The 16,076-nt window shown below is 38.6% G+C and overlaps 1 protein-coding gene across 1 annotated transcript; it reads left to right on the top strand.

Moving 5' to 3' along the window:
* Positions 1-109: 109 nt before the first annotated feature.
* On the top strand, positions 110-15,613 carry LOC115689654 (uncharacterized). The gene is made up of 21 exons (XM_030615779.2): positions 110-662; positions 819-948; positions 1,701-2,032; positions 3,420-3,501; positions 3,833-4,136; positions 5,087-5,145; positions 5,487-5,576; positions 5,847-5,938; positions 6,290-6,388; positions 6,475-6,552; positions 6,757-6,841; positions 8,558-8,616; positions 8,726-8,795; positions 8,925-9,016; positions 10,895-10,957; positions 11,062-11,128; positions 12,835-13,071; positions 13,765-13,881; positions 14,246-14,398; positions 14,573-14,686; positions 15,105-15,613. The coding sequence occupies exons 1-20, from the start codon at positions 244-246 to the stop codon at positions 14,663-14,665; spliced, it is 2,721 nt and encodes a 906-aa protein (XP_030471639.2). The 5' UTR covers positions 110-243; the 3' UTR covers positions 14,666-14,686; positions 15,105-15,613.
* The last annotated feature ends 463 nt before the right edge of the window (positions 15,614-16,076 follow it).

Raw genomic sequence — 16,076 nt, 5'->3', positions numbered from 1 at the left:
AAAAGCCAAAAACACTTCGCTTCCAGTTTGACACCGAAGACATTACAGCAAACACGTGCAGAAGCTTTGCTTCCCAACCATTGGACACCGTAAAAACTCGAAGATTCCAGCAAACACCTGCTGAAGCTTCCCAAGTCCCAGCCATGTCCGATGATCATTATATAAACCTCTCTTAAACCCTCCCCCGCGCGGCGAAACTACTCTTCTTCTTCTTCTTCTTCTTCTTCTGCCCCAGCTCCAGCCATGTGCGATTCCGACCTCGGAATCCTCCGCGAGTACGAGCTCCGCCTCCTCCGCTGCACCCTCCCTCCTCCTCCTCCTCCTCAGGCTCCAGCTCCATCTCCGCCTCCCGTTCCGAATCACCGCCTCCACGTCCTCGTCCACGGCCTTCTCCTCTCCGTCGAGGCCGGCGAGTATCGCGCGGCCCTTCTCGACTCCGATGCCCTCCGCCTCGTCTTTGGCCTCTCCGCGGGTACCCTCCCCGAGCTCTCCGACTCCGCCGACTCGGCTGAGGCCGCCTACTCCGAGTTGATTGACCGAGCCGAGTCGTTCCTCGTGAACGTGCCGGGCAACGAGGCGGAGGAGAGCGGTCTGAGGGTTGTTCTCGTCTTGTGTGTAGCTGTGGCGGCGCTTTTGGTCTTCACTCAATGTAACATCACCGGGTGAGTCCCATCGGTTTCCTCCTTGCTAATTTTATATGCAAACTTATCAGTGGATCAATTGTGCTAAAGGTTCCTTAATTATTGTTGAATTGCATTTAAAGACCTGATTTTTCAGTTCCAGAATTGATCAAGGTTTGATTTTTATGTAAATTTCAGACCGTTGAAGGAGTTTCCCAAGTGTCCTTTGCCATTGGATGTGGAGGAATATGTGGAGTGGGACAATTGGGCCCGTCATCAGCTCATGTCTGCAGGTTCTGATTTGCTCGGAAAATTCACTCATCTTCAGGTGGGTTTGTATCTGTCTGCTTGTATGTTTTGATGTATGTTGTATGAGTCTCTATGTGTGCATCTAACTCGTTTACATCGAGTGTGTGATCTCTCTCCCCTTCTACATGCCTTGAGGCTGGAACTTGGTTTTTCTGGTGATACGAAGATGAGAGTGATCACTATTCCTTGGCCACGTTTATGCAATGTACTAAACATGCTATACCCTGTCTCTTAGCCATTTGATCAACCAACGTAGGACTAGAAAACTTTAAAAGTAACTCACATAGGAAATTAAAGATGCTCTTTCCTCTAGGTGTGTGTGCACCCATGCCTGTGCCTGTGTTTGTTGACATAGCAACTGCATATGCTGGTGTTTCTTAAACTTGAGTGCACCAGCAAATGTATTTTACATCTTAACACTTTCCTTAAATGAATTCTCGTCGGATGATGAAAGTCATCTTAACACGACGAACTTGATACTTTTGAAACTCATAAATGACGACGAAGGAAAATCCATAAGTGGGTGAAGTATGAATGCCAGGAATCTCCTCAATCGGGCAATGCACCGACGATTACATCTCTTTGCCTAAGTACACATCTTACAACAAAATTAAACCTTTTCTTTTTGAAATAATTATAATCTGCTATTTAAAAAACGTGATTCAATGAAGAAATTTTTCTGTAGTTGGGAAGAGCATGTAATTTGTTGGATTTTTCAAGTATCAGTTTCTCGACAAATGTTTCTGACTCAGTTTCTCTTCCGGTTGATAGTACATAGTCCTTGCTAAGATGTTGCTTGTGAGGACAAAGGACTTGTCAGTTCGTGGCACTATAGCTTCGGTGGATGGACTACAAAGCATGTCATGGTGGCTGGCTCGTGTACTGTTTATTCATCAAAGAGTATTGGATGAGAGGTCTTCTTCTTTGTTTGATCTCCTGCATGTCTTTGTTGCTGAGAGTTTGCATCATTTTGGCTCTTTAGAGAAGGTATCTGGTTACTGGGGTCCCAAGTTAGGTGATGATGAAAAAAAGACGATTGTGTCAATGGTCCATCTAGAAGCAGGTATGGTGGAACATAGCTATGGAAGGATTGATTCTTGCAGGTCAGTTTCCATTTTTTTTTTTCCAATTTACACTTTGAATTGTCATTAACGAAGTTTGCAGTGAGTATTACATGTTTAGCTCATGTTGTCATGCTCTTTAAATAAAGTATGTTGTTCTTACTTTTTCCCAAATGATTTCATTTCTTTGACAGTGCTTGTGTATATGACATTTGGCTGTTCCTTGCTTTTGATTAAATTTTCTAAAAATGCTGATCTGGCAATAGACATCGAATGCGTCGGTGAAACGCGACTCCGTATAATGTCATCCTAAAATAGTCAGCAATGTATGACCTACTAGCACATTTTCTTGTGCAATTAGAGGTTTTAGGCTGAGGCAACATGACCAAAGTCTCCATCCCTATGGATCTGTTCTTACATCAAGACAGCAAGCTACCAGGAAAAGTTGCTTCACATTTATGTCCTTTTACTATCCTATATTATATACCCCTCGTTATGTATCAAAATCATCGAACCTCCACCAGTCAAAGAAACTACACGTTTCCACTCCTGCCCTTGCAAGCAAAGAATTTCGTGGAAGGCAAAGAAGGTCTCTTCCCGCCCCCCGGGCGGGGGGGCTGTGGTGGTTTGCTGGGCCTGTCTTTTGATCCCCTCGTTTTTGGTGGAAAAAAATGAATGAAGAGTCTCGCTGAGTTTATTCAACGAATATTCTTGCGGTTTGGCAACCAGGGAAAATGGAAACCCAAATTTTCTTTTTTGGAGAATAATTTGTGAATGAACTGTGCCCACTATGGTTTCCTCTTTTGCAAGGGAGGCATCTTGGTCAAGTAGTTAAGTATCAACAATCTTGGTAAATACATGCAAAAGCTGTTGAGCAGCAGCAGAATAAGTGGACCGTTTGTTACTGCACCGTCCTAGGACTCGAGGTATCTGGAATATTTACCTTTCACGGGTGTCAGGTGGGTAACAGCAAAATGTATGGAGGAGGAGTTAATAGAGGCATGAAGGGTATTAAATCAAAGAGAACCACGCAGAAGCGTCCAAAATTTATACCTTAGACATCATCTGGGTTGGCATGGAGGGAGAGGAATAAGAGAGTTTTTTTGAGAATGTAGAGATTGTGTAAATGTGTAGTATTTGCAGTTCTTTACTATTAATTTGTTCTTTAGTTACCACAGTAGATTGGTAGTTCTTCTAAATGACTTTCATATGGAGGTGAGGACCTCCTTGCTGCTACTTCAATAAAATTCCATTTTTATCGGTAAAAAGCAATATCATTTTCTTACAGCAATTAACTGATTCAAGTCTAGTCTAGTGTGATGATGGCTTGCCACATTGCATGGCGTCAAAAAGTCTGGTCCACTCATTACACTTTGTGAAGTTATGATGTTGATGCAATATGTGTGCTAATGATTTTCGTCATCAATAGGCATCATTTTGATTCAGCGGAAATGGCTACTGGGCTTCAGCTCTCGGTGACTGGGGTTCTTGGATTCCGAACTGCACATCAGGTGAATAGAAGTGCTGCTAGTGTCCATTGTTTTATCATGGAAGAACTCGTTTCATGGGTACTGTTTTGGGACCCATGCAAATGAATGGCTGTGATGCATGATTTGTGCTGCTCTATTTCCTCTAGGATTACAGAATTGAGACAATTGTTGTTGCTATCTGAACATGCTATTGTTGTCCTTTTTTCTAGTTAATATACAACTGGGTTTTTTGCCTTTTGAAATTTTTCTGAAGAGGGAGCAGTAGGAACGTTATATAATCTTTTGCTTGGACTGAAGTGGGTTTGCATCTCTTTATAACTTTCTTTCCGTTTTCTTTAATAATTGATACTAGGTAGAAGCAAAAGCACAAAGAGTTCTTGTTACAAATGTAAGCTCATTGGACGATGGAGACATAGAGCCCTTGTTGAGGCTTGGTGAAAATAATTCGAGATCATTGCAACATGTCACATGTGAGACCTCTGATGTTTTGATGACTCCTAAATTGTTAGAGAATAATCATGGTGATGTTAAGAGTGCTATTCAAAGCGTTCAGAGTGGTAGTATTGCGGCTCTCCCATTGCATGCAATCCAACAGGCAGTGATCCTGGCAAAATGTCTTCTGATAGAAAGGAGCTCTCGACAGGATGAGATACAAAGTAATGTTTTGACCATGTACTCCTTATTTTGTCTGTGGGTTGCAAACGTTCCTGTTTCGTTTGGTCTCGATGTTGAAAAATTGGCCTTTACTTAACTACATAAGCATGTCGTCTTGGTACATCATCACGTGAAATGTCAATCCTTTGAGAATGTTTTCAATATACATATATTGTGAGGTTATCCACAAAGACAATTTAAACCATTGAGCCGTTGATGCACAGAAAGAGGCAGTGCGCTGGAAAGTTTAAAAGAGAATTGAAAGTAGAAAAATGTTAACATGCTTGACATTTAAACTATGAATACTGGTGGGAATGGATCATGCACACATGTTAGTGAAAAGTGAAAGAGTTTGGTTCCAGAAATAGTTATGGCACTGAAGAAAAAAACCAGTCATGCGATGAACCTGACTTCGTAGACCTTCTCATTACATTGTAAGTTTCGCATATGAAGAATTGAAGCAGTGTATTTTGGCAGTTAGAGAAAGAAACAACCCTCTTTGAGTTTGAAAGAATCGTGGGACTTTGAAGCCAATCCACAGGTTTTTTATCGTACTAGGTGGACGGTTCCAGTCGGGTAGTTCATGAGGTTAGCGTACTTTATAAGTATAATATAACCATTATAACAAGTCACATCCTAATGCTAGACCCTTGAGTACTAACATCTGGATGCGACTGGAAATTAGAACAGTGGCACTTTATTTGAAAAACTAATTATTAACAAATTCATATATTGAAAATGATAAATATTGTGTGCAACTTAAATGAAAAGTATCAGTTTATTTTGCATGTTTTCACACATACAAACATTTTTTATCCAGTATCTACTAATTTGGTGACTCGTTACCATATTATACTATGAGTCCACCGTTATCCTAATCGGTATTGTAGTTGTATGTTCATCTGAAATATGTCGGAGCTACTTTTTGGGTAACTTACTTATTCGATTTCAGGATGGGATATGGCTCCATACATTGAGGCCGTCGATTCCCAGCAGTCTGTGCATTTCATTGTAAGTCAAATTTTATTGCATTGTAGTTTTGCTGCATATTGTAATGCCCTGGTGCCAAGAACGTGGGATTTTGCACATACAAAAAGAGAGCACTTTATTCTACTGTTATCATCTTTATCCAGTTCGCCATGACCACTTATTGATAATATATTCAAAACGTTATGCTCTCTACTTGTTTTTATGAAAGCTATCTCTTCTTACTAGAAATAGTCAGTTGATGATCGATGCATATTTTGTTGTTGTATTTTGCTGTAGAAGATCAATCTTTGGCCATCTTGTCTAGATTTCTGGTCACATATTGTTATGTATCCAATTACTTAATACCCCCTCTGTTATTTCAGATACGTTGCTTCTGTGACATATTACGTATACAATGGGAGTCAACTCGTAGTCGCACAAAGGAGCGTGCTTTGCTGATGATGGATACTTTGGTATAGAGGCATCTATTTGACTTAGTTCGTTTTTCCTTTAAATAATGACTTCTTAATTAGAATCGTTCTGCTCTGACCTCATTTTTTGAAGCACTAGCAGAAGATCTGTGGATTGATTTATCACTTATCCATTCTATAATGATGTCTTCATTAGATTATTAAAAACGGCTCTCTTTTGTCCTTTTGTCCTTTTGAGTCGTAATTTGATGTCTGCCTACTACTTATTGGCATTATTGTTGATTCACCACAACCATGGTTTCAATATTTCAGGTTAAGGGTGTGTATGAGCCTTCTCCACAGGTTGCCAAGAGGATGTTCTGTAGCTTTGGAGTATATATGCCTACTATTCCTGCACTTCGAAAGTATGATTAATTCTTCGGTCAAGTAAATAGAAGGAATATACATATTAGCTGGCAATGAAAATAGGCACATTTACTGATGTATCCATTTTTAGGAGGACGATACGGACATGCGTACATCTGTGTAGGCATGTGGTTAAATTATACATATTTGTCTGTCTTAATCTGTATATGCGTTTGTTTGCAGCTGTCATGTATATATGTGTGTACATGTTTATAAACTTTTTACATGTGCATGAATTTGTATCTCCAATATATTTTATTAACCAGGAATTTCATGAATTTGACAATAGCATTTTTTCTACTGCACTTTGTGTGAGAACTTATGGTACCTTTTTCCCTAATTTTTCACAGGGAATATGGTGAATTTTTAATAAGGTGTGGTTTAATGGGAGAGGCAGTCAAGATATTTGAAGATCTTGAGTTGTGGGACAATCTTATATACTGCTATCGGTATGATATAATAGCTATTGTTGAGAAGTGAGTATTTTAATGTGTGGTTCACTTCCTGTTTGACATTTTATTGATTTGTCTTTCAGTTTGTTGGAGAAGAAAGCTGCAGCGGTAGAACTTATTAAAACCAGGCTCTCTGTCATGTCCAATGACCCCAGGCTTTGGTATGTGGCTTAGATTTTGTTATTATTTCTTGATTAGTGTTGTGCATTTTCTTTGCTTTTAGAATTTTTATGTCTGTTTATTATTGGAGAAACCTGTCTTAGCTTTGTAGGAGGAGAAATTTGTTGTAATTTTTTTTTAAGTTTTACTAAATTAAAAATCATTGCTGATTCAGAGCTTGAATTTGTTTTTATTTTACTTGCTAGGTGTTCATTGGGTGATGTGACAAATAATGATGCCTGCTATGAAAAGGCACTGGAAGTTTCAAATGGTAGATCTGCTCGAGCTAAGGTAGCATTCACATTACATTTTGTAAATCCCATGATGTTAATGCCGGGGTTGTTCAGTTGTTAGGTTAAGGAAGCCAAATACATCTTAGGTTGCAAAGTGATGGCATAAGCAGGGGTAACACATACTGTTTTAAGTATATTGAAAGTTAGATCAAAGAAATTTGAAGGAAAATGAAGAACGTATCTTGATATCATATTTTGCAATAACAAACATATGTCCAGATCTGGGGATGAAGAGAAGGACTGATGATGTACCCATTTACCTCACCACCCGCTCCAATTTACTTAGAGATCTTTTGCAACTCTCTTTGTATCACAAGAAGAACAAAATGTAAGACAGTGAGCTTTGTGGTGGCCATTTGTGCAGTTCAGGCCATAGACACAATACTCTGTTTGAGATTCGGAAAGCAGGCTTTGTTTAATGCTACTCTTCTGATGTGCTATGGTGAATTCACCTTCCAATACGTGAATAAACTCGTCCACATGCCACTGTTTAGACTCTAATTTGCGTGCAGGTATATTTTTCATCAAAATATGTAATTTTGTATGTAACTGTCTTTGTTCTATGCCTTGAGCATGTTATAACCAATATTGTCCTGAAGACAGCTGGAAAGTCATATTTTGCTTCGATTATGCAAACAGAACATAGCCTAGGCATGCTTTACCGGATTTTATTTTGTAAGCTAAATAAAGAAATTTATTAAGAAAGGTGCTCGGACAATAGCAGTAGTAACCCTATACAACTACACAGAGAGAGTCTACTAATTCTAACAAATTATGAAAAGTGGTTTCGAGTAGCCCAAAGACTCAAAATATCTAACGATCTTGTCTTTACATCAAGGAAACTAGACTCTACTCTCAAGTGGCAGGCGGCCTCAAGTTTCTCTCCTCCAAACAATCCAAAAAGATGCTGGAGGAATATTAGCTAGGATCGATCTCTTTCTCTTTGTTATTTGCAAAACAAGTTCCTTTCCTGGCCTGGAGTAGTTTTTAAGTGTGGAAGCCTCAACTAATGAATGCCTAAAAGTCCCAATGCAGCATTTACTGTTGTCTCATTCTGGGAAATGAGTTAGGATGTGGTCAACTTAGAGAAGCGTCTATTCACTAGCTGAAGACCTCTTCTGAGAGTTGTCAATTGTTGAATACTCTCCTGTACAACCTCCCAATAAAGGAGGCAGCTTTGAGAGGCTGACTCTTAAAATCTATTTCCATCTAAAGTCAGGATTCCTTGAAGGCAGGTTGCACTATTAGAGCATGGCAGAAAGTTTTGGTCGAAAAGGTTCCACCTGAGGTCAGGGTCCATTAGACTTTGTCATCCCACTGATCCAGACATGTGGACAAAGGGGACATTCCATTGGGTACACTTGCATTAGTGGAGTGGAAAGCACTAATAGCACCCTCTAGCATTGTGGCTAGCCCAAAGAGGATAGGAAAAAGTTCTTTCAAGGAAGTGGTCATTCCAAAAAGAAGTAGAGGACCCATGTCTGACCTCGTACTCGATGAAGCTTGAAAATATAGGCCATTCATTCCTAACACATTTCCAAAATCCTTCTCCATGGCCGGGGTCTACTTGTATTTAACAGCCACCCTAGATCATCAACTCCATATGTGTTGCGACAAGCCTCCTCTGTAACTGGTCTTGCTGATTCATAAATTTTGAAGCGATTTTCCTTTAAACTGCTAATTTTTGTTAACTCTTTTTTTTTTTTTTTGACAGAGGTCCCTTGCTCGAAGTGCATACAACAAGGGGGACTTTGGGAAATCTATGGTTTTATGGCAAGTCTATACGCGTGCTTTACCTTTTTGTTTCAATTTTTGCATAAATTTTGGCCTCTATCCCTGGGTGACATGGACAAGCACTGATTTTGCCGTTGTTCCATCTTAGGGATTCTGCAATGGCCTTGAATTCTTTGTATCCAGATGGCTGGTTTGCATTGGGGGCTGCAGCTTTGAAGGTATTTTGTGTTAGCATGGTTCAAGACCGGTTTGATTTGCGTATAATGTTTTATATCCTGTAGGTGTTGTTCTTTTGTTAATTGCACATCTTTTTTACTATACAATCTGTTTTTCTAATTCTGATATAGGCGAGGGACATTGAAAAGGCTCTAGATGGGTTCACTCGTGCGGTTCAACTTGATCCGGATAATGGGGAAGCTTGGAACAATATTGCTTGTTTGTGAGTTTCTTGTCATTTTCTGGACCCTTCTTGTCCACTGGTTGTTGTGTATTCTATCTCATTTTCCTACTATATCACAATCCCACCAGTGAATGGTTGATGTGAACACGTATGCTCAGTGGTGCATTTCTATTTTTCTCGTGGTATGATCTCTTTGAGGTTTGAATATTAGCCTTTTTCCTTTTTTATTGCCCTGCTGGCCTCTCAGTGGTACCCTTTCATATTGTCACTCTTTGGATAATTTCTTACATTATTTCGATGCCAATTTGGAAATTGGATAGTCTTACTAGTTGGGTGTATCACATGTTATGTCCTTCACCTGCTTCTTTCAGAAAGGGACCAAAAGAAAATGATCTCCTATCTTTTATTCTATGCATGGTGTTCTGTCTAAGGAAGGTCACTAACATATTTGTTCTTGCTTCTTTACGAGTAAGTACCGTTGCTGACATGGGAGCTCAGTGAATTTTTCTAGATTTCTTGAAAATGGTCCGGGTGTAAAAGCCAATTATTTTTTTTAAGACATTAACACATTTATATCCGTTGAACTTTGTTAGAAAATCCAACCAAAGAACTTAAGTTGATTGGTAGAGGGAGCCTATACGAGCATAATGCTCATTGAAATCTTGTAGACAAGCAATGTGGGATATGTTAACGCCTCCTCTCATCTGCAAATGGGACTGAGCACAGCACGTGGAATTGGTGGACTCACAAGCGAAATATACCTTTGTGGAACCTAACTCTCACACCATGTAAGAACATTCAACCAAAAATTTAAGCAAATAGGTGGAGGAAGAATGCATGTATATAAAGCCCATTGAAACCCCATAGACAAGCATTGTAGGATTTAAAATCTTTATGTAGGATAACTAGCTTTCAAGAGGGGAAGGAGAAGGATGCATAAAGAAGGATTAAGATTAAAGCATGTGTGGAGAGTAAAGGCCGCCCCAATTTCAGCTCACTCATGTAGATAATATGCACTTAAATGGGTGCATTTTATAAGATATGCACTTTCTTGAAAATGGAGCATATGTTTGGGAACTCCCTTATTATTTGCACGAATTGTACCTCATCTATGGCCATTATGGTGTTCAATAGTTAGATGATAGTTTGTTTGTCCCCCATGAAGTAACAAGTATTATCACTCTAACTACAGCAATTTGCATAGGGTATACAGATACAATTTCTTTATAATTTTTTAATAGGTAAGAGAAAAGACTATTATAGGTCGCTAAGGGGTGCAAACCCATATACAAAAAGAGCTCAGCTACAAAATAAATCATCTACAAAGTCAATTAAAACATTTACATCCTCGCATATTTTTCTCTGCACCAAAAATGTAAGACTTTCTGCAAAAACGAGCGTCATTACTCTGATAAAGGCTCTCTTATACCTCTCTTCCCAAATCAACCAAAAAGCAACCAGAGGGATTGAGGAAATCCTTTCTTTTTTTAACATGAGGCAAAAGAAGACCTTGTTCAACCAATAATTCTTGTACAGTAATCCTCCTATAACCCAAGATAGCCCAGTGCAGGCTTAAGAGGCTGCCCGGATCATTCTTGTCCACGGACAGTGAAGGGGATGTCTCACGGTCTCTGCCTCTCTTTTGAAAGAAAAGAAGCATCTATCGACCAGCACAATTCCTCTTTTCTGGATACCATTTCTTATATACTGCATAAAGGATGTGATATCAATAGAGGAAGTAGCATGTCTTTGCTTGCCATATGTTTGCTATGCCCTTATGACTTGCAGGAATTGTACTTCATCTACGGCTGTTATGGTCTTTAATAGTTAGATCATAGTTTGTTTGTTCCTCATGAAGTAATACATATGGTATTGCTTACTTTGAAAATCAAGATGAGTTTGTATATTACTTTGCAGGCATATGATCAAAAAGAGAAGCAAAGAAGCTTTCATTGCATTTAAGGAAGCCTTGAAGTTCAAGTTAAGTCCGTTCTCTTTTGTAGTATTGTTTGGGATTACTTCAACTGCAGGGTCAAACTGTGAAAGATGAAGAAATCTGAAAATAAAAAATGCTCTGTTGGCAGAAGAAACAGCTGGCAATTGTGGGAGAACTTTAGTCAAGTCGCCATGGATGTTGGTAATATCAATCAGGTAAATATTGTTTGCATTTTGCTGCCCCACATATTAATAGTTATCTGTTAGTGGGTTCTATGTGCTTGAACCATACCAATTGATGTTAAAATTTCTATCAAACCATGGGGCAACTTCAGCGGTTCAGCCTATGGATGATGCTTGATTCTGAACATATTTGAAGGCTTTCTCACTCATGCACTCTAGTTGGGTTGTGGCAGGTCTGTTAGAGAGGAACTCAGATTGGTCTGGACTTAATTGTTGTTAAAAATAATTGAAAGCTTAATTGTTTTTTAAACTCCGGTTCCATTCTTTGAGTTATATCAAAGGAAAGAAATAGGTGGGCTTTTAAAAATAAGGAAATTTTTATATGTGTTGGAAAGGATACTCAGTTTTCCACCTTATTTTTGAGGCATTGTGGTGGAGCTCTTCTGACACTGCGTCTTCGAATTTCTTAGATATTTTTTTTCTTTAGGTTGTGAATAGGAGGCACCTCCTTGGTGCTCTGTAAAAGTAAACATATATTATTCTAGCTTATGGTCGTCTATTCTTATATGTTGGGTCATTTCTTCAGTGCCATGAGCAGGAAACGGGAAAATTCTGTCACCTTTATTGTCCTTCATCTTTACTTCACGTCTATCGGTACCAATAAGCTGAGTTACTGAACTTTTATAAGGATAAATAAGCAATGTTAGGATAATGATTACAATGGCATTAAGCAAAATTACTTAAACTCTTGAGATTGATACCATTCAAAAGTTTGCATGTACCATAGAATGAGTGCGTAAATTAATTCACTAATATTTTATGAGGAATTACTAATGTCCACTATGAGGTAATTTGAGGACTAGCGTATTGACCAAATTCCAGAAAAGTTTCAGTGGTAACCACTGAACATCGAATTTTGCAGTTTGGTTCATGTCCTGGTGACTCATTTTTCAAAACTAGTAGAACTGGTTATAGCTGTTATAAATTTTTCTGTTTTGGCGGGTCACGGCATTGTGAGGCATGTATGCCAAACTCATCATTTTAGGTGTATCAATGTATCGTGGGACTCTCTGCTCGAGTCTACTAGGCACATCTAAAAAATTGCAATTGAAGTCAATCTTGATTATCTTCATCCATTGTTCTGATTTTTTTGTACCCGATCAACAAATTTAGCAATCTCTTGACCAATCTCTTAGAATTCATCTGGGAAGGACAAGAAATTTACAGATCCCATGCGAGCTATACTTCAACCATATATGGGTTGAGTCATGAAATTATATGGAGGTGCTGGATGATAATAACTTAGGCTACATGGAAATCCATTCAAGAAATAATGCATTCAAAGACTAGTGAGAATTGGAAAATTACACAAAAATAGTTCAATGAACAGCTCATTGTGGATGATTAAAAATGTTCCTTGATCTTAAATAGCGATACTTTGATTCTATTAATTTCGAATACCTATTACTGTCCCTTTAACGTGACCAATGTGCCTGCCTTAGTTGGAAGGGTCATATTCTGTTGCCTCTTGTGAATTCTGCTTGACTGTATGATTTAGTGTCTTCCCTTGTCAAATTTGCATTTTCCAATTGTTAATACAGCTGAGAGGGCATGGTGCTTTGTACTGCTGACAAATAAATTTTCTTGTAAAAACCCTTCTGCTCTCTTGATTGAAGTGCAATAAGTCGGAGAAATGTTTTACTAAAATGGATACTCTATTCATTTGCTTTTCCTCTTAGGCTTTGGAAGCTATGCAGATGGTACTGAATATGACAAACAGTAAAAGAGTAGATGCTGAGTTATTAGGGAAAATCACTGAAGAGATAGAAAAAAGAGCTGGAAGTTCTACCAATCAAAATCAATCTCCTGATTCTGATGCAGAGTTGGATAACGATTCAGGATGTAATGATCCTCAGGCTGGGAGACAACGGCAAAGGGAGCACTTGGTAGACTCTCTCGGAAAGATATTACAGCAGGTTTGCTATTTTTTCCTAATCACTATGTGTTCATTTCAACCTCTGAAATGAAAAGCTTCATTTATTCCTCTAAATAAATAGCCAAAGCAGGCATATTTTTTTCTGCGGCTTGTCGCTGGTATCTATCCAGAACCTACTACATGGATCGTGTATAAATCATGAGAAACCAAAGTCTTTTGTGACTTATCTCTGCTTGCCGAAGCCTCGATCCTCAAATGATAGTCATTTTTTTTTCCATAAGATGGATATCCTAACATTTTTGTTATTTTCAAGCTTGATTATGTACATTAAACATTAACTGCTTATATGACGTCAATTTCCAACTATTTGGCAAGCTTTTCATGTTAAGTTATTTTATGAGTGAGCTCAATGAGGTTAACTCTATGTACTCATCATGCCATAGTGTTCATGTTTATAGAAATCCACTATTGCGTGTCCCCGCCCTGATCTAATCCCCTGTTTAACAATTTCCATTTGGCAAGAGCCAGACAAATGTGCATTTGATGCCATGAAACTGTACTGTACATACCAGCTAAATGATGACTAGAGCATTTGAGATCATAATTATCCAAATGCAAAGGTTTTAGGGTGAAAATTAAATGATGCATCTGTAATCAATTGTAACAAGTACTGAGATGAGAAAATATGATTTTTTGTTTTAGATGCAAATCTCGTAAATCTCTTTCAATGCAGATAGTTCGAAGTGGTGCCGGAGCAGATGTGTGGGGGTTATATGCAAGGTGGCACAAAATGAAAGGAGATCTTGTAATGTGCTCTGAAGCCCTATTGAAGCAAGTTAGGTCGTATCAGGTACAGTCTCAAATACTGTCGCAAAGAGGCATCTAGGTGACTGCTTCGTATGGTAGTCCAATAGTCCAATGTATGGTTCTTGTTTAGTTTCAGTTTTGTGCTAAAATCGACCAAATTGAAAGTTTATTCTGGTCAATCTGCCGATCAAACCAAACTAGACTTTCTTTAGCCTGTTTCACAGTGAAAATATAACTGTGGTACTAAATCATCTTGTCCATTTGATAAACCACTTTATGAATAATTTTTAACCCATACGTCTTGGATCCATGGAGTCAGTATTTTCGATAAGTTAGCTTCTCTTAGTTCAATATTTTATGATTATATTAAACGTCCAAAATGTGATATCTCTCCCTCTATTTCTCAGGGGTCAGATTTGTGGAAGGATAGTGATCGGTTTAAGAAGTTCGCCTTGGCCTCCTTGGACCTTTGCAGAGTATATATGGAAATTTCATCATCTACTGGAAACCGAAGAGAACTCCTTGCAGCTGAGATGCACTTGAAAAGCATCATTAGACAGGCAAGCATGCCGCATTGCCTGTTTGAAATGACTTTAGGTTTCAGTTCTTTGCAATTTGTAGTAGAGAAATTAAACCGGCTTAATGAATTTAAACTGCTGTCATTTATTACAATAAAATTGTTTTCGGCATGGTCTGGTGGACAATCACTAATATGGGTATCGATTTCAATTCAGGCTGGAAACTTTGTTGACACCAGAGAATTCTCTGATATCCAATGTTGCCTCGATGATGTCAAGAAGAAACTTGAATCTGTTGCTGTTGCTTGAAGGTTGGACAGCTTCTCGAAGGTGTGCTCTCCTTTCCTAAGGTTCTATGATAATGTTGGTCAATGTGGTGCGGTCCTTCTGTACAGTTGTAATGAGTTTCCATCACTATAATAAGCGTATTCATTCACTGTATTCTTGTCATGGTAGGCAAAACTACTCGGTTTTACACTCATCAGACATCTGTTCCCATGTAAATAGTCTTCTTTAAGTAAATTATAGGAAATTTGCGAAGGTAGATTCAAGTCATCAGTGTACCTCCTAATATGATAGGAAACCCGATTTGAACTTGACATGAGAATGGATACGATACTTTGTTCTAGTATTTTTCTTGCTTTGACCCTCTGCCATTGAAGTTGTAGAGATATTGCTATTGTGTTTCTCCTTTAGTATAAATTGCTCCATATGGCTGACCATTGATTTATGAGCTGCATTGTTCCAGGATGTATGGTTTGATCTGATAATTGGCCAAACAATGCACAAATAAGCAAATATCAGACTGGTGATGGCGGCCGACATGTTTGGCTGAGTGCCGAGTGGGCTTCTCGTGTAAAATATGTTGCCTGGGGAAAAAGGGACAACCCAGAAGGTTGCAAGAAATTCTTCTCGCAGCTAACATGCTAAAGGATCTTCTTATTGCAGATAAGAATTTTAAGTCTGGCATGAAAGTGGTGTTCAGGTTAGAAATTTTTAACATTGTGTATTCTTTTGGTAAACAACGTTATAGTTTAGGTGTGATCTTTTTGGGTCATCAACAGTGTAGTTGGCATCGTCATTCTCCAAGAGAAGCAACCCGACATGTCACTTGGTGTCAATGGTCTAAACTTCTAGCATAATGATGTTGCATAGATACAAATTGTTTTTCTTTTTATAAGTGGTTCCAAGCCAAAGCTGTTGTAATCCAGGGATTGATCCAATTTGAAAGAAATTGTATCTTTCTTAGTTATCCTAGTGGCTGGTGTCACTTCGAACTATTTATAGACTTTGTTTTTGGCCACCTTACTGATGCTTGTTATATATACTCGAAATCTTTCAAGAAATTTCTTTATACGCGAAAACTAAGAGTGAGGATCAAGACCCAGAACTTTTTTTATCCGTGCGCTGATATTGTCATAGTTAATTGCTTTTTTCCACAGCCAATGTGCGTTCTAATATCTTGTTAAATAACACGAACGTTACCTTTACAATTTGATCTAATTTGTAGGTATGGAATCTCCAACGCTGTAATCCATTAGCTATTTAGTACAATCGTCTAATTAGATCAATTATCATAAATCACATGCGAACATAGACACCGGCATGTACAGATCTTCAATCGTTGAAGCATCAAAGCTGTTGTCCAGAAAACCACAGAAGATGATGAACGTAACAGCATCAGATAATTGTCCCCTCGGCTGCTAGTCCCGTGCAAAGC

The sequence above is a fragment of the Syzygium oleosum genome, unplaced genomic scaffold (genome assembly GCF_021117445.2).
Source record: "Syzygium oleosum isolate NSW1041296 unplaced genomic scaffold, Sole_v2.1 Sole_v2.06, whole genome shotgun sequence".
In the NCBI taxonomy this organism is placed as follows: domain Eukaryota; kingdom Viridiplantae; phylum Streptophyta; class Magnoliopsida; order Myrtales; family Myrtaceae; genus Syzygium; species Syzygium oleosum.
Note: the sequence above shows the minus strand (reverse complement) of the source record. Positions and strands in the feature narration are given on the sequence as shown.